Source organism: Rhinatrema bivittatum, chromosome 3 (genome assembly GCF_901001135.1).
Source record: "Rhinatrema bivittatum chromosome 3, aRhiBiv1.1, whole genome shotgun sequence".
NCBI classification, from domain to species: Eukaryota; Metazoa; Chordata; class Amphibia; order Gymnophiona; family Rhinatrematidae; genus Rhinatrema; species Rhinatrema bivittatum.
The window spans coordinates 261494449-261512501 of NC_042617.1; the positions used below are offsets into that span (position 1 = coordinate 261494449).

Genomic DNA, 18053 nt, shown 5'->3' on the forward strand with positions numbered 1-18053 from the left:
GTTGGGGCGGTTCTCAGCCAACACTCCGACTCTGGCCAACTCCTCCCCTGCTCTTACTTCTCCAGGAAGTTTTCTCCAGCCGAGAGCAATTCTCCATTGGGGACAAGGAGCTGTTGGTGATTAAGCTCGCCTTCGAAGAGTGGAGACAATGGCTCGAGGGGTCCCTGCATACAACCACCGTATACACAGACCACAAGAACCTGGAGTTCCTGTCACAGGCTCAAAGACTGAACCCCCGCCAAGCCCGCTGGGCCTTGTTTTTCAGTCGTTTCAACTTTGTTCTGCAATATCGGCCGGCGGCCAAGAACCTCCGAGCGGATGCGCTCTCCCATACTTCATGCGTCGAGGAGGATCAAGAACCTCCTCAGTTTATCCTGGACCCAAGTAAGGTCCGCCTGTCCGCTTTGACGGTCCTCTCTCAGGATAGGACTGTAATTCCCCGCAGGGATCGCCTAACGGCCTTATGCTGGGCTCATGACTCCCTCATCGGAGGGCACGCTGGACGCGAAAGAACGTTAGAACTTATCAACCGCTTCTATTGGTGGCCCAACATCCGGCGGGATGTCTACTCCTATGTGAGTTCCTGCCCCACCTGCGCCCGTCAAAAGCCCAGTCCAGGATCTCCTTGTGGCCTTCTGCAATCACTACCAGTCCCCACCGAACCCTGGACCCACATAGTTATGGACTTCGTGGTGGACTTACCCTCGTCTTGCGGGCATACGGTCATCTGGGTCACCGTTGACTGCTTCTCAAAGATGGTGCACCTAGTTCCCTTGCCTAAACTTCCGTCAGCGCCCGAACTGGCCCGTCTCTTTGCTCAGCATGTCTTCAGGCTACATGGTCTCCCCCAAGATATAGTCTCCGACCGGGGGCCCCAGTTTGTAGCACGCTATTGGAGAGCTCTCTGCAAGTGCTTCAAGGTAAAGTTCAGCTTCTCCACAGCCTTTCACACACAGAGCAACGGGCAGACCGAGAGAATGAATCAGACCCTGAAGGCCTACCTCCGGGCCTTCGTTAATGAAAAACAGGATAACTGGTTGGAACTACTGCCCTGGGCCGAGTTCGCCTACAACAACCAGGCTCATGCCGCTACCGGCAAATCCCCATTTCAGCTTGTCTACGGGAAACCACTAAGACCTCCGCTCGCGCTGGCTGCCCCAGCGCCTCGCCTGCCGTTCAAGTAACAGCACAGCAACTACGGACATTGTGGCACAGAACTCAGAACCAGCTTCGCCGCTCAGCAGCGTCCGCCAAACAAGCGGCCGACCGCCACCGACGACCAGCTCCCACTTACCAGCCAGGGGACAGAGCCTGGCTCAGCACCAGGAACATCCATCTCCGCCTCCCATCACGGAGATTTGCACCCAGGTTCTGTGGTCCATTTCGGGTTGCTGAGAGAGTGGGCCTGGTCTAGTATCGGCTGAGACTGCCTTCAACTCTCCGAATCCACAATGTCTTTCATGTGTCCCTGCTAAAACCCGTGGTCCTCTCTCGTTATCACCGTACGCCACCGGATCCTACTTCAACAGACATCGACGACGACCCCACTTACCAGGTGCGTGAGGTCTTGGACGTCCGCTTCCACAACCGTAGATGGGAATACCTACTGGCGTGGGAGGGCTGCGGTGATGAAGATAACACCTGGGAACCCAGCCGCAATATCCTTGACAAGAACTTATTGCAGCAGTTCCATCAGGATCACCCAGGAAAACTGGGGCCTCTCAAGAGAGGCCGTAAAGTGGGGGGTACTGTTGCGGTCTCTGCCGCTTCCCCTTCGCTAGGTCTGAACAGTGCCTACCTCCGCTGCTGGAAACGCCACGTTCCGTGTGGCTGGGACCCCGGCGGCGCTGCCTGCTCCACGTGGCGGCCGCCGTTGCTTGCCCGTCTCCCCGCTGCCTCGCGCGCGAGGACGCCCACTTTTTGCACACAGCTCCCGGAAGTCAGGCCCCGCCTGCGCTGATGACGTCACGCCCTAAGCCCGATATAACCGGCGTCTGGACTCCTTCTCCTTGCCTTGCAACGAGGTTCACTACTGGCTAGTAGTTCTGAGTTGCGCTTCGTCTATTCCTCGTTCCTGACTTGACCTTTGGACTGCCTTTGACTTCGCTTCAGCCTGCCACCTGCCTCAGACCTTGGTTCGTTCCCGACTTCGCTTCAGCCTGCCGCCTGCCTCAGACCTTGGTTCGTTCCTGACTTTGCTTCAGCCTGCTACAGACTCCATTCCAGTCTACAGCCTGCTTCAGTCCACAGCCTGCTACAGACTCCATTCCAGTCTACAGCCTGCTACAGACTCCATTCCAGCCTACAGCCTGCTTCAGTCCACAGCTTGCTACAGACTCTGCTTCAGTAGCCGATTAGCTACAGTTTCCGCTGCTGCCCGCTGCCCTGTCATCAGCTGGCCCTCGGCCTGTACAGCCGGTCCACGGACTATCTTATACTATTGGACTTCCTATACTACACTCCCGGCCTAGGCCTTTCCTGCCACTGGACATTGAGCCTATTCCCCAAGTCCCAAGGTTCCAGGACCCTATGGGCTCCTCCTGGGGGGTTCCTGGTTCCCGGGTGAACACCGCCAGCCTGTGGCTCCGCCTCCCGGCCTACCCTGTCATCCTAGGTGGGCAGGCCCAAGGGTCCACTACCTCACCTGCAGTATCCGACTGCAACAAATAGGTCTGAAATTTCATTTTTTAGTTCCTTCAGAACTCTGGGGTGTATATCATACGGTCCAGGTGATTTACTACTCTTCAGTTTGTCAATCAGGCCTACCACATCTTCTAGGTTCACCGTGATTTGATTCAGTCAATCTGAATCATTACCCATGAAAACCTTCTCCATTATGGGTACCTCCCCAACATCCTCTTCAGTAAACACCGAAGCAAAGAAATCATTTAATCTTTCCGCGATGGCCTTATCTTCTCTAAGTGCCCCTTTAAACCCTTGATCATCTAACGGTCCAACTGATTTCCTAACAGGCTTTCTGCTTCGGATATATTTTAAAAAGTTTTTACTGTGAGTTTTTGCCTCTACAGCCAACTTCTTTTCAAATTCTCTCTTAGCCTGTCTTATCAATGTCTTACATTTAACTTGCCAATGTTTATGCTTTATCCTATTTTCTTCTGTTGGATCCTTCTTCCAATTTTTGAATGAAGATCTTTTGGCTTAAATAGCTGCTTTCACCTCCCCTTTTAACCATGCCGGTAATCGTTTTGCCTTCTTTCCACCTTTCTTAATGTGTGGAATACATCTGGACTGTGCTTCTAGAATGGTATTTTTTAACAATAACCACGCCTCTTGGACATTTTTTACTTTTGTAGCTGCTCCTTTCAGTTTTTTTCTAACAATTTTTCTCATTTTATCAAAGTTTCCCTTTTGAAAGTTTAGCACGAGAGCCTTGGATTTGCACACTGTTCCTTTTCCAGTCATTAAATCAAATTTGATCATATGATGATCACTATTGCCAAGCGGCCCCACCACCGTTACCTCTCTCACCAAGTCCTGTGCTCCACTGAGAATTAGATCTAAAAATGCTCCCTCTCTCGTCGGTTCCTGAACCAATTGCTCCATAAAGCTATCATTTATTCCATCCAGGAAGGTTATCTCTCTAGCGTGACCTGGTGATACATTTACCCAGTCTATATTGGGGTAATTGAAGTCTCCCATTATTACTGCACTACCAATTTGGTTAGCTTCCCTAATTTCTCTTAGCATTTCACTGTCCGTCTCACCATCTTGACCAGGTGGACGGTAGTATACCCCTATCACTATTGTCTTCCCCGACATACAAGGGATTTCTACCCATAAAGATTCAATTTTGTATTTAGTCTCATGCAGGATGTTTATCCTGTTGGACTCTATGCCATCCCGGACATAAAGCGCCACACCTCCTCCCGAGTGCTCCTCTCTGTCATTGCGATATAATTTGTACCCCAGTATAGCACTGTCCCATTGGTTATCCTCTTTCCACCATGTCTCTGAGATGCCAATTAAGTCTATGTCATCATTTACTGCTATACATTCTAATTCTCCCATCTTACTTCTTAGACTTCTGGCATTAGCATACAAACATTTCAAAGTTTGTTTTTTGTTTGTATTTTCATTCTGCCTTTTAATTGATAGGTATAAGTTAGAATTTTTTAGCTCAGGTGAGTTTTTAGTTACAGGCACTTGGACTACTTTTCTAATTATTGGACCCTCACTGTCGGGATGCCCTAATTCTAATGCATCATTAGTATCCTTTAAAGATACCTCTCTCCGAACCATGCGCTGCTGGGCGACTGTCGGCTTTCCCCTTTGTTCTAGTTTAAAAGCTGCTCTATATCCTTTTTAAAGGTTAGCGCCAGCAGTCTGGTTCCACCCTGGTTAAGGTGGAGCCCATCCCTTCGGAAGAGACTCCCCCTTCCCCAAAAGGTTCCCCAGTTCCTAACAAAACTGAATCCCTCTTCCTTGTACCATCGTCTCGTCCACGCATTGAGACTCCAGAGCTCTGCCTGCCTCTGGTGACCTGCGCGTGGAACAGGGAGCATTTCAGAGAATGCTACCTTGGAGATTCTGGATTTAAGCTTTCTACCTAAGAGCCTAAATTTGGCTTCCAGAACCTCCCTCCCACATTTTCCTATGTCGTTGGTGCCCACATGTACCACGACAGCCGGCTCCTCCCCAGCACTGTCTAAAATCCTATCTAGGTGACGCGTGAGGTCCGCCACCTTCGCACCAGGTAGGCATGTTACCAGGCGATCCTCACGCCCACCGGCCACCCAGCTATCTACATTCCTAATAATCAAATCACCAACTATGACGGCCGACTTAACCCTTCCCTCCTGGGCAGTAGGCCTTGGGGAGATATCCTCAGTGCGAAAGGATAATGCATCACCTGGAGAGCAGGTCCTTGCTACAGGATCCTTTCCTGCTACACCTGGTTGGTGCTCTCCCACCATGAGACCTTCTTCCTCCAAGGCAGCACCAGGGCTGCCAGTCTGAAGTTGGGACTTGACTACTATGTCCCTGAAGGTCTCATCTATATACCTCTCTGTCTGCCTCAGCTCCTCCAGGTCTGCCACTCTAGCCTCCAGATATCGGACTCGTTCTCTGAGAGCCAGGAGCTCTTTGCATCGCATGCACATGTACAACTTCTCACCAGTGGGTAAAAAATCATACATGTGACACTCGATGCAAAAGACTGGGAAGCCCCCCTCTTGCTGCTGGACTGCTGCCTTCATCTCAATTTTGATCAGTTCCTAGTTAAGTTTTAGGTTGCTATGGGAGTAGGAATGTGTCTAACTTCCTTTAAATGTATTAGTGAATTCACTATGTGTCTGGTAGTGGCCTACAGGGGTCTGATCGAATTCTCAATAAAGTTTTTGTTGGTATATATTTTTTTTTTTTGTGAAAGTGGCACCTGCCTGTAAATTAAGGGATGAGCTAGAGGTAGGTGGGCAAGGGGTGGGAGGGTTGGGAAATACAAACAGTCTAACTTCAGTTAGTCAGCCTGAGTGACTCACTGCTCCCTTGATTAACAAATGTTGGTCCCTATTCAAACCCAATCACACTATCTCAACACCTTTCCAAGGTGAGTAACTGAACTGAACTATTCAACTTTTTTACTTTGGTATATACTGCTCCTAGCTTATTTCTAGCTTCTGGCTTCTTTTTGGGTTGGGGTTTTTTTTTTTTGTCTGTTTTTTTTTTTTTCAATACAAGCACTCAGTTAGTATTAAATACAAACACTCAGCTCTTTAAAAGTCTGGAGAACACTCAGTTCTGCAGACTTTTAAAAATAAACACACTACCTACTGCTACCTTATTGACTGACTAAAAATACAGTCTAACTTGTTTATTCACTGCCTACTTACTGCTACCTTATTGACTGACTATTTAAAAATGCAAACAATATAAAACAATATAAAAATGCAAACAATATAGACTGGGTAAATGTATCATCGGGTCACGCTAGAGAGATAACGTTCCTGGATGGAATAAATGATAGCTTTATGGAGCAAATGGTTCAGGAACCGACGAGAGAGGGAGCAATTTTAGATCTAATTCTCAGTGGAGCACAGGACTTGGTGAGAGAGGTAACGGTGGTGGGGCCGCTTGGCAATAGTGATCATAATATGATCAGATTTGATTTAATGACTGGAAAAGGAACAGTGTGCAAATCCAAAGCTCTCGTGCTAAACTTTCAAAAGGGAAACTTTGATAAAATGAGAAAAATTGTTAGAAAAAAACTGAAAGGAGCAGCTACAAAAGTAAAAAATGTCCAAGAGGCGTGGTCATTGTTAAAAAATACCATTCTAGAAGCACAGTCCAGATGTATTCCACACATTAAGAAAGGTGGAAAGAAGGCAAAACGATTACCGGCATGGTTAAAAGGGGAGGTGAAAGAAGCTATTTTAGCCAAAAGATCTTCATTCAAAAATTGGAAGAAGGATCCAACAGAAGAAAATAGGATAAAGCATAAACATTGGCAAGTTAAATGTAAGACATTGATAAGACAGGCTAAGAGAGAATTTGAAAAGAAGTTGGCTGTAGAGGCAAAAACTCACAGTAAAAACTTTTTTAAATATATCCGAAGCAGAAAGCCTGTGAGGGAGTCAGTTGGACCTTTAGATGATCGAGGGGTTAAAGGGGCACTTAGAGAAGATAAGGCCATCGCGGAAAGATTAAATGATTTCTTTGCTTCGGTGTTTACTGAAGAGGATGTTGGGGAGGTACCCGTAATGGAGAAGGTTTTCATGGGTAATGATTCAGATGGACTGAATCAAATCACGGTGAACCTAGAAGATGTGGTAGGCCTGATTGACAAACTGAAGAGTAGTAAATCACCTGGACCGGATGGTATACACCCCAGAGTTCTGAAGGAACTAAAAAATGAAATTTCAGACCTATTAGTAAAAATTTGTAACTTATCATTAAAATCATCCATTGTACCTGAAGACTGGAGGATAGCAAATGTAACCCCAATATTTAAAAAGGGCTCCAGGGGCGATCCGGGAAACTACAGACCGGTTAGCCTGACTTCAGTGCCAGGAAAAATAGTGGAAAGTGTTCTAAACATCAAAATCACAGAACATATAGAAAGACATGGTTTAATGGAACAAAGTCAGCATGGCTTTACCCAGGGCAAGTCTTGCCTCACAAATCTGCTTCACTTTTTTGAAGGAGTTAATAAACATGTGGATAAAGGTGAACCGGTAGATATAGTATACTTGGATTTTCAGAAGGCGTTTGACAAAGTTCCTCATGAGAGGCTTCTAGGAAAAGTAAAAAGTCATGGGATAGGTGGCGATGTCCTTTCGTGGATTGCAAACTGGCTAAAAGACAGGAAACAGAGAGTAGGATTAAATGGGCAATTTTCTCAGTGGAAGGGAGTGGACAGTGGAGTGCCTCAGGGATCTGTATTGGGACCCTTACTGTTCAATATATTTATAAATGATCTGGAAAGAAATACGACGAGTGAGATAATCAAATTTGCAGATGACACAAAATTGTGCAGAGTAGTTAAATCACAAGCAGATTGTGATAAATTGCAGGAAGACCTTGTGAGACTGGAAAATTGGGCATCCAAATGGCAGATGAAATTTAATGTGGAAAAGTGCAAGGTGATGCATATAGGGAAAAATAACCCATGCTATAATTACACGATGTTGGGTTCCATATTAGGTGCTACAACCCAAGAAAGAGATCTAGGTGTCATAGTGGATAACACATTGAAATCGTCGGTTCAGTGTGCTGCGGCAGTCAAAAAAGCAAACAGAATGTTGGGAATTATTAGAAAAGGAATGATGAATAAAACGGAAAATGTCATAATGCCTCTGTATCGCTCCATGGTGAGACCGCACCTTGAATACTGTGTACAATTCTGGTCGCCGCATCTCAAAAAAGATATAATTGCGATGGAGAAGGTACAGAGAAGGGCTACCAAAATGATAAGGGGAATGGAACAACTCCCCTATGAGGAAAGACTAAAGAGATTAGGACTTTTCAGCTTGGAGAAGAGACGACTGAGGGGGGATATGATAGAGGTGTTTAAAATCATGAGAGGTCTAGAACGGGTAGATGTGAATCGGTTATTTACTCTTTCAGATAGTAGAAGGACTAGGGGACACTCCATGAAGTTAGCATGGGGCACATTTAAAACTAATCGGAGAAAGTTCTTTTTTACTCAACGCACAATTAAACTCTGGAATTTGTTGCCAGAGAATGTGGTTCGTGCAGGTAGTATAGCTGTGTTTAAAAAAGGATTGGATAAGTTCTTGGAGGAGAAGTCCATTACCTGCTATTAGGTTCACTTAGAGAATAGCCACTGCCATTAGCAATGGTTACATGGAATAGACTTAGTTTTTGGGTACTTGCCAGGTTCTTATGGCCTGGATTGGCCACTGTTGGAAACAGGATGCTGGGCTTGATGGACCCTTGGTCTGACCCAGTATGGCATTTTCTTATGTTCTTATGTTCTTATTCACTGCCTACCTACTGCTACCTTATTGACTGACTAAAAATACAAACAGTCTAACTTGTTTATTCACTGCCTACCTACTGCTACCTTATTGACTGACTATTTAAAAATGCAAACAGTCTAACTTGCTTATTCACTGCCTTTCTGACTATTAAAGGCACAAACACACTAAATAATATTCCCAAATAGTTAACTTTGCCCCAATACTTTTAAAAAAGACAGTATCCCAAGCAAAAAACTTACTGATTCCTTTCAGCCACATGTTCAGCCACATGTTTCACTGCCTCATCCCTGAAAAGATGAGGCTGCCTTCAAAACTAATTGGAAAATATAAGGCTCCTTTGTCTTTCCTTAGAGCTACTGAAAAGTGTTGTATTGACAGTACAGTGGGCTGATGTCTTCCATTCATCTACAGTATAAGTGCAGCACATGTACTGACAGTGCATGTTTCCCCCACACTACATTACCACTGTACATCAGCTCTGCTCCGGTGGAAACACTTTTAGGGGCGAGAAGATAACTGAGTCTCTGCTATCCTTAAACTATTTTGTTGAGATTACCAGAAAAAATAGTGCTAATTAGTGCCAAACTGCTATGGTAGATTTTCAGAAACCAAACTGAGATCACCAACCCATGTTGCACAGGTCATCAAATAGCTTTTGTAGTCACTGCCAACCAGAACTGGAGTCCTAACTCTGACCTATCAGTGTAATTCTGTGCCCATCCCTTTGGCTATTCAGTCCCCAATGACTGATGACATCTGGCTTATATTTTTCAGATTATCCTATCTCTCTGATCCTGAACAGTATTTTGACAAGTCATGGGCTACTACTGTGGAATATATTGCAGCAACCCATTTCCTAACGGACTTCCAGAACTCAAACAACTTTCAACATTTCTTACCACCTCGAGTGCTCAACCGTGGAGACTCACCTCCAGTCATCCTTGACTTCAGTCCAGAAGAAAACAGAGCCTTGTTTACAATCAACAATATATACACAATAAATAGCAATACAAGTAAGTACAGTGTGTTACGTGTGCATGCACAAATAGATTCAAAGGATCTCCTGAATTAGCACCACAATTGTCAGAAGCTCAAAAAGAAGGGCTTTGATAGTTAAACTCCACAAATTTTGCATGCATGATAGCATTAACCTCACCTTTTGTTAACACTTTATAGAGCCGATTTACCTAAGTTTTGCTCCAGTGCAAAAATTGCCCCAAAGTGTGCCTTTGCATTTTCCCAATTAAAAATACTGGCTATAGCTTAACTGATAACCCTTGAACCCACAAGTGAATTTCAAAGAGGTGGGGGCTACAGGTACAAAAGAACCAGTGAACGTGACAGCAGGTGCAAAGGATGTACAATCTCCACGTGTACTTTCTCCCCACTCCTTCCTCGCCCCTTTGCACACTCACCATGTGCAGTAAACAGCATGCTTACTGTAACCCATACTGAGGGAAATTTTCAAATGACCCCATCTAGCCACGTTAATCCATATTAACGTGGCTAGATCCATTTGAAAATTGCCTCAAAAATTATTTTTGAAAAAGGCTGGTACTATTGGAAGTAACTGTGGTGTATCATGTTATTAAGTGATACTTCCTGTCCATCTCTAAATAAATGCAAGTCTGTGGAAACATCTGAATTCCTGAAGTTTCACTCTGTTGTGCATAGGCAGGTTAATTTTGCAATGTCACAGGTAGCTTATGAGGCAGCTATCTGCACAGGTTGATCCAATATTCAAAGGAAACTGGTGTGGATGAGTTTGTTTTGAAAATAATGCGAAATAATGCATGCAAACTTGCCCACACAAAGTTATAACCTGCTCATTGCAGGGCTTAACTTGTGCATGGGAATTCATGCGCATGCAATTTAAAATCTAGAGTATGTGTGTAAATCTAAACTCTGCCCCTCCTGAATACCTCTTTTTTGTGCACAGAAGAGCATGCAGAAAATTGAGCAATTCTACAACAAACCATTTATATTATAAAACCCACATTTCATGCATGTAAATGGCACTGAAAATTACCCCCAAAGGACAAGGTGAAGTGTTTCCTAGAGAAAAAGGGCTACCTAGCTACAGACCTAGCCATTCGAAACTCACCATATAATAAAACCCTGAAATATCTGAAGATAGAGACAGGGATAAAAGGAAATGTCAGAGAACCAGGGCATCCTGCAAGGATTTTCTTCTCAGATTGTAACATACAGGCCGGCATTTCGACGTGCGTTTTCGACATGTGTTTTCAACATGCTATTACCCCTTACTGAATAAGGGATAAAGCTAGCCCCTGAGACTAATAGCACCTGCAACATACAAATGCATGTTGATGGCCCTATTAGTCATTCCCACGCGATACAGTAAGTAAAATGTGCAGCCAAGCCGCACATTTTACTTTAAGAAATTAGCGCCTACCTAAAGGTGCACAGAGGGTGCAGAGAAAAGCAGTAAAAACTGCTTTTCTCTGCACCCTCCAACTTAATATCTTGGCGATATTAAGTCAGAGGCCCCAAAAGTAAAAAAAAAAATAAATCATTTTAAATGGGCCCACAGCTCGCGGGTTGAAAACCAGATACTCAATTTTGCCGGCTATCAGATGAGGGCTGTGGGCCCTTTAAAGTGGGGAAGATTGGGTGCGCGCCTAAGTCTGCAGTGGAGAGTTGGTGGCGTCTGCTGATTGATTTTCTGGTGTTGCATTAGTTCTCTCTTCCTACTGAAAATTTTACCACATTCAGAAAATATAAAAGGTCTCTTCTGTGCATTTTTTCTGTTGTGCCTGCATTTCTTCCTTCTGACTGAGGATTTTTACAGATAACACATCCCAATATAACCTAGAAAGAAGAAGGGTGGAAGAGCTAGGCTGGGATCCTAGAGATGTACAATGAAACAGTTAAGTAGAGAATCAGAAAAGAAACGGGGTGGGAGGAGAAAAGGAAAATTGGTTCTTACCTGCTAATTTTCGTTCCTGTAGTACCACGGATCAGTCCAGACTTGGTTTTGCCTCCCTTCCAGCAGATGGAGACAGAGAAAAACTTTGAGAGCATCCCCTCTTAACCAGGTGCATTACCAATCTCTCCTCAGTATCAGAAATCTCAAAGCAAAAAAAACAATTTAGTGCAACCATTCAGCAAAACAAGCAAGGACAAGAAGGAACAGAGGAAACCAACTATGTACATGAAAAAGTTCTGCATCTGAAAAGAATAATATCAAGTCAATTTGAGCGGACTCTCACAAGAATTGTTTCCACTCCCAAAGGGCAGGCGTCTGGACTCATCCATGGTACTACATGTTGCGCCCAAGGGTCACAGACAGCTGCGACCTCTCATGCTCACCTCTTTTTCCCCTGCACCTTCAATCATTGGGAGAATGGCAGCCTCCGCCAACTAATGCCAACTTCCCCGGCGTCCCCGGGACAGTGTGGGTGCTGCCAACCGCCATCTTTCTTCTGGCATCACCTAGGCGCACAGGCCTCCTTATGAATACGTCATGGCGGGAACCTTGGAGACGTCCCCTCCTGATGACGTCAGCACCGCTAGTGTATTTATACTGATTGGCCCATTGCTAATACGAGTTAGCAAGGAGTTCTCTTGCTTGTTAAATGCGCTCTAACTTGGATCTTCTGTTCCAGACTCTCCTCCTGGCATTCGGACGCTCTGAGTACCCACGCCTCGGGGGCTCTTCTTCATCTTAGCTATCCGCTCCTTGGAGGGCCCTCCTGCCTGGGACATCCTGACCCGCTCCTCAGGTATCTCTGCTGGGACTTGCTTGTGTGAGTACTTCCTCCACTTCTACCAACTTGCTGAAGATTCCACGGCGTACCACGTTCCTCGGGCCACTACCATTCTTCAGTCTACCTACTATACTCTTTCTGTGCCTCAGGACTGCTGCACCTATACAAGGTCTATGGCCTGGTTCCTGTATTACCAACCTCTGCCTCCTTGGCATCTATTGTACAGCTTCCTTGGCATACCCCATGTTGCGGGTCACTACCGGATCTGCACTCAAAGGTATTTATTTATTTATTTATTTGAGTTTTTTCTATACCGGCATTCGCGAAGGGAATCGCATCATGCCGGTTTACAAATAACAAGGAGTGAACAACAATAAAGTGATAAAAAACATTAACAAGTGCTAAAAGAAGGGAAAAATTGCAGTTACAATAAAACAGGGACATATTACAACTTGGAACAGAAGAAAAGGAGATAGTAATTTAACAGTGGAGAATATTTACAACAGCTTACAGGAATCCCCAGGTGTACCCCATGCTGTGGGCCACTACTGGACCTCTGTATCTACATCTTCATCCTGACTGCAGTATTTACTCAAAGACTATTTTATTACATTTCCCGCTCCTCGGATTATGTGCTGTCTTTTCTCTTTAATAAAGTCTCTCTTACAGCTGTGTCCTATGTCGCTGAGACCATGCCCACTGATGGTGAGGCCCACGGGGCTCCTCCCTGTGGGAGGAGACATCTGTCACCTCGGCCCGGGGTTCACAATTCTTCAAAACCATAACACTATTGGAACAAAAATTAGCAGGTAAGAACCAATTTTCCTTTCCCTGTATGTACCCGGATCAGTCCAGACTGCTGGGATGTACGAAAGCTTCCCTATCTGGGGTGGGACCTTGAGAGTCCCACTCTAATGAAATTGCTTCTGAAACTGTCCAAGCCCAGAGCCTGGATATCCAAACAGTAGTATCGAGCGAAAGTATGCAGAGACTTCCATGTCACCGCCCTGTAAATTTCTTGTGGCGAGATCAACTGGCACTTTGTCCAGGAAGCAGCCTGCGACTGTATGGAATGCACTTTTAAACCTGCAGGGACAGCACGTCCCTGGCAAATATAAGCTGAAGCAACAGCCTCTTTCAACCAATGAGCTATGGTCGCATTCGAAGCTTTGTGCCCCTTCTTAGCACCACTTCAGAGAACGAAGAAATGATCAGAATACCAAAAAGCATTAGTAAGCTCGAGGTATCTTAAAAGAGTCCTCCTGAGATCTAGACACCTGAATTCTTTAGTATGAGATGCATCCCTCTCCATATCAGTAAAGGCTGGAAGCTCCGCAGACTGGTTTAAGTGAAAAGCTGAGGCTACCTTTGGGAGAAAGGAAGGAACTGTCCTAAGGGATATTCCAGACTCAGAAATCCATAAGAAAGGTTCCCTGCATTGCAGAGCTTGAAGCTCCCAGATCCACTGAGCTGAGCATATTACCACCAAAAACACTGTTTTCAGAGTTAAATCCTTCAAGGTAGCTTTCTTTAGGGGCTCAAAAGGAGCTTCGAACAAGACCCTTAACACCAAATTAAGGCTCCAGGATGGACAAACTGGACGAACTGGGGGGATTTAAGTGCTTCACCCATCGAAGGAAACGTACCACATCTGGATGAGCTGCAAGCGGAGCTCCATGAATCCTACCTCTCAGGCATCCCAAGGCTGCAATCTGAACCCGGAGGGTATTAAATGACAATCCTTTGCTGAGACTTTTCTGCAAAAATCCCAGAATCTACAATTTGAAGACCTTCAAGACTCGGACGTAAGTTAAAGAGGTAGAGATCTTTCGGGCCTGAAGCAGGGTAGCAATTAGAGATGTGAATCGGAACCGGAATCGGTTCGGATTCCGGTTCCGATTCACATGTGGGGTTTTTTTTATAGGGCCCGATCGCGGTTTTGTTTATCGGCTGCGCCCGAACCGATAAACAAAAAACCCACCCTGACCCTTTAAAACTAATCCCTTTGCTTCCCCCACCCTCCCGACCCCCCCAAAAACATTTTACAGGTACCTGGTGGTCCAGTGGGGTTCCCGGGAGCGACCTCCCGCTCTCGGGCTGTCGGCTGCCACTAATAAAAATGCCGCCGATGGTCTTTGCCCTTACCATTTGACAGGGTATCCGTGCCATTGGCCGGCCCCTGTCATATAGAGGGAGCACTGGATGGCCGGCGCCATCTTTAAAAATGGCGCGGGCCATCCAGTGCTCCTACCATGTGGCAGGGGCCGGCCAATGGCACGGATACCCTGTCACATGGTAAGGGCAAAGGGTCATCGGCGCCATTTTGATTAGTGGCAGCCGACGGCCCGGGAGTGGGAGATCTCTCCCGGGACCCCCACTGGACCACCAGGTACCTGTAAAATGATTTGGGGGGGGGGTCGGGTGGGTGGGGGAAGCAAAGGGATTAGTTTTAAAGGGTCGGGGTGGGTTTAAAGGTTATTTTTGTGTGCCGTTTTTCCCGCCCTCCCCCAAAATGATAAGAGAACCCCCACGAACAATATCATGGGGTTTTCCTATCATTTTGGGGGAGCCCCCGATTTGACGATTTTGAAAATATCGACGATATTTTCAATCGTCCGAAGCCCGATTCACATCCCTAGTAGCAATAACATCAGGCCACACGGCAGTTCCCAATCCTCTGCACAGCAAAGAAGGCAGGCACCCATCTATTCTCTTTCTCATACAAACACACTCATAGCTTCTTCTTCTCCTCCTCCACTGGCGCATGTCGATCCATCCTCCCTCCAGAAGGCCGCCCTCCTGCTGCTTCTCCTCTCTGCAGGTCCCTGTGGTATAAAAAATTTGTGGGTGTAGGAATTTCTTCGTGATGATTTTGTGCATTACGAGATCAGCACAAAAAAAGTACTGCCCTTGTTAACTTTTGATACCGCGAGGCCTGAAGAGATAACAGATAGGATCATTTCTCCTAGTGCTGCTGGGCGAATTGAAGAGCCAGGCCTTTCCTTTGTCTTCAATGCCAGTGGAATGATGTCCATCGGTGGCCTCTTGGAGCTTCTCATTTTTGCCGCCAGTGGAATGAGGTCATAAGAACATAAGAAATGCCATACCGGGTCAGACCAAGGGTCCATCAAATCCAGTATCCTGTTTCCAAGCGTGGCCAATCCAAGTCACATGTACCTGGCAAGTACCCAAACATTAGATAAATCACAAGCTACTATTGCTTATTAATTATCATATTAGCAGTTTATGGATTTAACCTCTAGGAATTTATCCAAACCTTTTTTAAACCCAGTAACACTAACTGCTGAGACAACATCCCCTGGCCTTGAATTCCAGACCTTAACTATGCACTGAGTGAAAAAGAATTTTCTTTGCTTTGTTTTAAATGTGCTACTTGCTAACTTCATGGAGTGCCCCCCGTTCCTTCTATTATCTGAGAGAGCAAATAACCAATTTACATTAACTTGTTCAAGTCCTTTCATAATTTTGTAGACTTCTGTCATATCCCCCCCCTCAGTCGTCTCTTCTCCAAAATGAACAGCCCTAACTTCTTTAGCCTTTCCCCATAGAGCAGCTATTCCATGCCCCATATCATTTTGGTCACCCTTCTCTGCACTTTTTCCAGTACAGCTATAACATTTTTGAGATACAGAGACCAGAATTGCACACTGTATTCAAGGTGTGGTCTCACCATGGAGCAATACAGAGGCATTATGACATCCTCTGTTTTATTTTCCATTCCCTTCCTAATAATTCCTAACATTCGATTTGCTTTTTTGATCGCCACAGCACACTGGGCTGACGATTTCAATGTATTATCCACTATGACACCTAGATCTCTTTCCTGGGAGGTAACTCCTAAGATAGAACCCAACATTGTGTAACTATAGCAAGGGTTATTTTTCCCTATATGCATCACTTTGCACTTGTCCACGTTAAACTTCATCTACCATTTGGGAGTCCAATCTTCCAGTCTTACAAGATCCTCCTGCAATTCATCACAATCCACTGGAGATTTAACCACTCTGCATAATTTTGGTCGTCCACAAATTTGATCACCTCATTCGTCATACCCCTTTCCAGATTATTTATAAATATATTAAAAAGCACCGGTCCAAATAGAGATCCCTGAGGCACTCCACTGTGTATCTTTCCACTATGAAAACTGACCATTTAATCCTACTCTGTTTCCTGTCTTTTAACCAATTTACAATCCACAAAGGTCATCGCCTCCTATCCCATGACTTTTAGTTTTCTTAGAAGCCTCTCATGTGGGACTTTGTCAAATGCCTTCTGGAAATCTAAATATACCACATCTACCAGTTCACCTTTGTCCACATGTTTATTCACCTCTTCAAAAAAATGTAGATTTGTGAGGTAAGACTTCTCTTGGGTAAATCCATGTTGGGTGTGTCCCATTAAATCATGTCTCTCTAAATGTTTTGTATTTTATTCTTTATAACAATTTCCATGATTTTTCCTGGCACTGAAGTCAGGCTCAATGGTCTGTAGTTTCTTGGATTACCCCTAAATCCCTTTTTAAATATAGGGGTTACATTGGCCATCTTCCAATCTTCAGGTACATCGGATGATTTTAATGATAGGTTATAAATTTTTCTAATAGTTCCAAAATTTCATTTTTTAGTTCTTTCAGAACCCTGGGATGTATACCATCCAGTCCAGGTGATTTACTATTCTTCAGTTTGTCAAACAGGCCTACCACATCTTCCAGGTTCACCATGATTTGGTTCAGTTGATCAGAATCATCAGCAATGAAAACCTTCTCCGGAATGGGTATCTCTCCAACAATCTCTTCAGTAAACACTGAAGCAAAGAAATAATTTAATCTTTCCATGACAGCCTTATCCTCTCTAAGAGATCCTTTAACCCCTTGATCATCAAGTGGTCCAACAGACTCCCTTGCAGGCTTTCTGCTTTGGATATATTTTAAAAAAGATTTTATTATGAGTTTTTGCCTCTATGGCCAACTTCTTTTCAAATTTTCGCTTAGCCTGTCTTATCAATGTCTTACATTTATCATGAAAATGCTTATGCTTTATCCTATTTTCTTAGAAACATAGAAACATAGAAACATAGAAATGACGGCAGAAGAAGACCAAACGGCCCATCCAGTCTGCCCAGCAAGCTTCACACACTTTTTTCTCTCATACTTATCTGTTTCTCTTAGCTCTTGGTTCTATTTCCCTTCCACCCCTCCATTAATGTAGAAAGCAGTGATGGAGCTGCATCCAAGTGAAATATCTAGCTTGATTAGTTAGGGGTAGTAGGGGTAGTAACCGCCGCAATAAGCAAGCTACACCCATGCTTATTTGTTTTACTCAGGGGTAGTAGGGGTAGTAACCGCCGCAATAAGCAAGCTACACCCATGCTTATTTGTTTTACTCAGACTATGTTATACAGCCCTTATTGGTTGTTTTTCTTCTCCCCTGCCGTTGAAGCAGGGAGCTATGCTGGATATGCTTGAAGTATCAGTTTATTCTTCTCCCATGCTGTTGAAGCAGAGAGCCATGCTGGATATGCATCGAAAGTGAAGTATCAGGCACATTTGGTTTGGGGTAGTAACCGCCGTAACAAGCCAGCTACTCCCCGCTTTGTGAGTGCGAACCCTTTTTTCTTCTCCCCTGCCGTTGAAGCAGAGAGCTCTGCTGGATGTGTGTAGTATCAGTTTTTTCTTCTCCCCTGCCGTTGAAGCAGAGAACTATGCTGTATATGCATAGAAATTGAAGTAACAGGCTTTATTTGGTTTGGGGTAGTAACCGCTGTAACAAGCCAGCTACTCCCCCCTTTGTGAGTGCAGATCCTTTATTCCACATTTCCTCTTGCTGTTGAAGCTAGAACGATG

The 18053-nt window shown here is 45.0% G+C and overlaps 1 protein-coding gene across 1 annotated transcript in view; it reads left to right on the top strand.

The window, feature by feature from the left end:
* Window positions 1-18053, top strand: part of LOC115088743 (protein LEG1 homolog) — a 68216-nt gene that overhangs the window by 40178 nt on the left and 9985 nt on the right. The window contains exon 5 of the mRNA XM_029596981.1: window positions 9234-9472. Within this exon, the coding sequence (XP_029452841.1) occupies window positions 9234-9472 (239 nt within the window). The remainder of the gene's footprint in view (window positions 1-9233; window positions 9473-18053) is intronic.